Here is a 3,049-nt window from a genome sequence, read left to right as displayed (position 1 = left end):
CTATGGTTGTAGACATGACGCTTTGACAGCTAACTAAACTTAGTTAATAAATAGTACTCTAGGTCCGCTTTGTGGTGATTTTAAGTATAGCGGGTTTTTGGTTTTGCGTATGTGTGTATGTTTAAGTACGTTCCTGGTTCCTGGTGCTGAAGAATACTGACAACAGATTTTTATTATATTCATCCAGCCTAATTTAAGCAATGATGTTTCCAGAGCATATCATAAATCATATCAATGCAACAAATGACACAAATGCAAAAACACTAAATTGTAGCTAACTAAGTCCCCTTCATGGTACTCCACAGAGACTAGCTATATTATTTGCATCTTTTGCTTTATACAGTTAAAATAGCATTCCACATTTCCACCCTTTGCTTGGTGGTAATTGTTTTTCAGAATGACCATCTTAAGAATCTTCCCCCATCCACTCCCCCCAAACTCTCCTGTCACGGTTTCTCCAGCTGGATATCCTCTCCCACAGTAGTGACCACATCTTGGTATGGTCCCTGCACCTGAGAACGCTGAATCTGATGGTATGTGGAATTGCAGTCGTCGAGGTTTAAACCCTGTAGATATAAAGGGTTATTCTTAATAAGCCTTATATTAAAATCACCAGCTATAGCAGTGGAATAGCGCCGCCTATTGTTCATGTAACCTGCTCTAATCCAGAGTATCTCAAAACATTGCATTGCAACCTCTGGGACCCGATATTACACTGCACATCACCTACAGAATGATGTTATGAACATGCAACAAAGCTGATAAAGCAAATGCAGTTTAAAAGTGAATAAAAGCCTAATGCACACAGGAGCACTCGGGATCAGGGTATGGAAAGATAAGTCACACCTCATAAATATTTTCTTCTTTGCCTTTCCTTTTCTCCAGCTCATCCAGACCCTTTGACTGTAAAAGTAGTGAAAGGTTAAAAGTTAAATAATTAATTAATTAATGCTTTATCATTAACAAATTACTGACTGTCACTCAGTGAATGTCAGAGTGCACTGTTCTCAGCTCAAGTGAGTTCAGTTTCTACATGTCTCGTGTAGCTGGCTGACCTTGCAGAGGAGCAGGGTTCCTGGGAGCAGCACACACAGCAGCAGCAGAACCCCTTCAGCCGTGATGATACTGTTCTTCGCCTGCTCACTGATGTTCAAGGTCTTACTCATAGGCTCTGATGAGGGACACATTAGATCAGGCTTTATCTCAGTGGACATGGTGGGACAAAGAACGTTCATGCTGATCACAGTTAATTGAAGGTCTTTTCATGTAATGAAGAGTTCCATAAGGGAAATTACAATTTATTATTTATAGTTATGATTATAATATGATATTATTTCTCTTCTATGGCATTATGCTTATTTGTAAAGTGTTAAGACCAACACTGTAGTGTTGTTTTTCATTTAAAAGATTTGTCAATTAGGCATTTATGTTGCAGAAAGCAGAGACCTTTAAACCACTTCCTACTCACTGAACACTTGCAGGTAGGTGCCGGGTGTATAGAGAAAAGTGTCTTTTGTGCCTGCTGTTTGATTTATGGCACACAAATACAGGCCAGTATCAGTCACCATAATGTTTTTTAGCTTCAAAGACATACAGTGGACATCCATTTTAGATGTAATTTCTGTAATTTCCACTCTTTCTGAAGTGTTGACCCGAATGACATAGCTGTGGTTGTGGGAGATCATAACGCAGAGGTTCCATGCCACAGTGAGCTTGACCGAATACTTGTAACAACATGTCAGATCGGCAGTATCAGAGACAGACACCTGTAAGGAGGGCTGGTCTGGCTGCAGGATTACTTCCTCGCTTGCTTCAGTAGAAGCTAAAAGAAAATGCAACATCCATAGGCCACAGTTACAGCTAACAGGGATTAAATGCAGTTAACAGTTCAACATGATAAGATATTGAACAAATTTGATCTATGATGCTGAGAACTGATTTATTTCATCTGTGATTATGTAATCTGACTTCATCTGTGATAATGTTCTGTTACATAGCTATCCAACTCAATAAGGTTTCTGTTGAAATGTGAAAAACAAATTAGCATAGCAGCTCTCCTATCACATTCAAAAAAGATCTTTAAGAAGCTCTACTGAAAGAACAGGCCAAAAAGCAAGAGAATAAGCCAAAGGTTTGGACAAACGCTTCGAAATAATAGTGAAGACATCAAAACTATTAAATAACAAACACTTGTGAAAAGACATAATCATATAAATGAGATACTTCTAAGTGACCTATTTAAATCAGTGGCTTTAATGGCATCTTTGCATTCCCCACATTCTCCCAGGCAGTTTCCTGATGTAGAGACCTAGGACATTTCTCCAACTCATTTTAGATAAAATCTCTTTTAAGATTTTGCTAAGTATTCATTCTGTCAGGTGTGTCCAACCCTTTGACTGGTGTTATATATAGAGGCTGAGATATGATAACAATTATATGAGACTATGTGCCATCTGCTGAAGGAAATGAGCTCCAGTGGAGCATGACGGCTCATACAGCCAACTCAAAACACATAACCTTCTTAAGATGCCACTGATCTGTGAGAATATAAACTATTCACTAGCTATGAATCAATTAGCCTTGGAAAAATAATCCTCCCTTTTATGACTCGTGTTGATTATTATAGCACTATATTCCTGTTTGTATTGGTAAAAAGCATCAGTGAAATTAAAGACATCATTGTAATGAACCCAACCAGCCTGTCTATTGGTCTGTTTTTCTATACTCCATTCTTGTGTGTACTTTTAAGAAAAAAAGAAAAAAAAAAAAAAAAAAAAAAAACTAAATTCAATTGAACACCATTGTAAACAAATCATTTTCCCCATGATTCTAAAGAACAGGAAATCTAATCAAAACATTTTAATGCATGGGCATACTTACCTACCAAGAGAAAAAGGAAAAATAAAATTCCAACCTCCATCTTCTATGATAGTTCTTATTCAGATGCAAAGAAAATGCCCACCTAATGGTCTTGACTCAATGCTCACAGCTTAGTAATAAAGCATTTATTTCCGGCCCCTCCCACCTCCCTTTTCCCCACCCACTGTTG

General features: G+C 37.8%; 1 protein-coding gene across 1 annotated transcript; it reads right to left on the bottom strand.

Moving 5' to 3' along the window:
- Positions 1–147: 147 nt before the first annotated feature.
- cd79a (CD79a molecule, immunoglobulin-associated alpha) lies at positions 148–2,976 on the bottom strand. The gene is made up of 5 exons (XM_027001164.3): positions 2,881–2,976; positions 1,469–1,822; positions 1,056–1,171; positions 847–903; positions 148–566 (listed from the first exon to the last, which is right to left on the bottom strand). The coding sequence occupies exons 1-5, from the start codon at positions 2,918–2,920 to the stop codon at positions 447–449; spliced, it is 687 nt and encodes a 228-aa protein (XP_026856965.2). The 5' UTR covers positions 2,921–2,976; the 3' UTR covers positions 148–446.
- Between the last annotated feature and the right edge of the window lie 73 nt (positions 2,977–3,049).

This window comes from Electrophorus electricus, chromosome 1 (genome assembly GCF_041902795.1).
Source record: "Electrophorus electricus isolate QZ-2024a chromosome 1, ASM4190279v1, whole genome shotgun sequence".
Lineage (NCBI taxonomy): Eukaryota > Metazoa > Chordata > Actinopteri > Gymnotiformes > Gymnotidae > Electrophorus > Electrophorus electricus.
This window is presented reverse-complemented; position numbering and strand designations above follow the sequence as displayed.

Bases quoted from the DNA above. Each gene is read 5' to 3' on its own strand.
- cd79a (XM_027001164.3), bottom strand. From the start codon at position 2,920: ATGGAGGTTGGAATTTTATTTTTCCTTTTTCTCTTGGTAG. The intron at 1,172-1,468 runs GTGAGTAGGAAG...GTCCCTCATCAG, and splicing joins CACCTACCTGCAAGTGTTCA to AGCCTATGAGTAAGACCTTG. The intron at 904-1,055 runs GTCAGCCAGCTA...CTACTTTTACAG, and splicing joins GAACCCTGCTCCTCTGCAAG to TCAAAGGGTCTGGATGAGCT.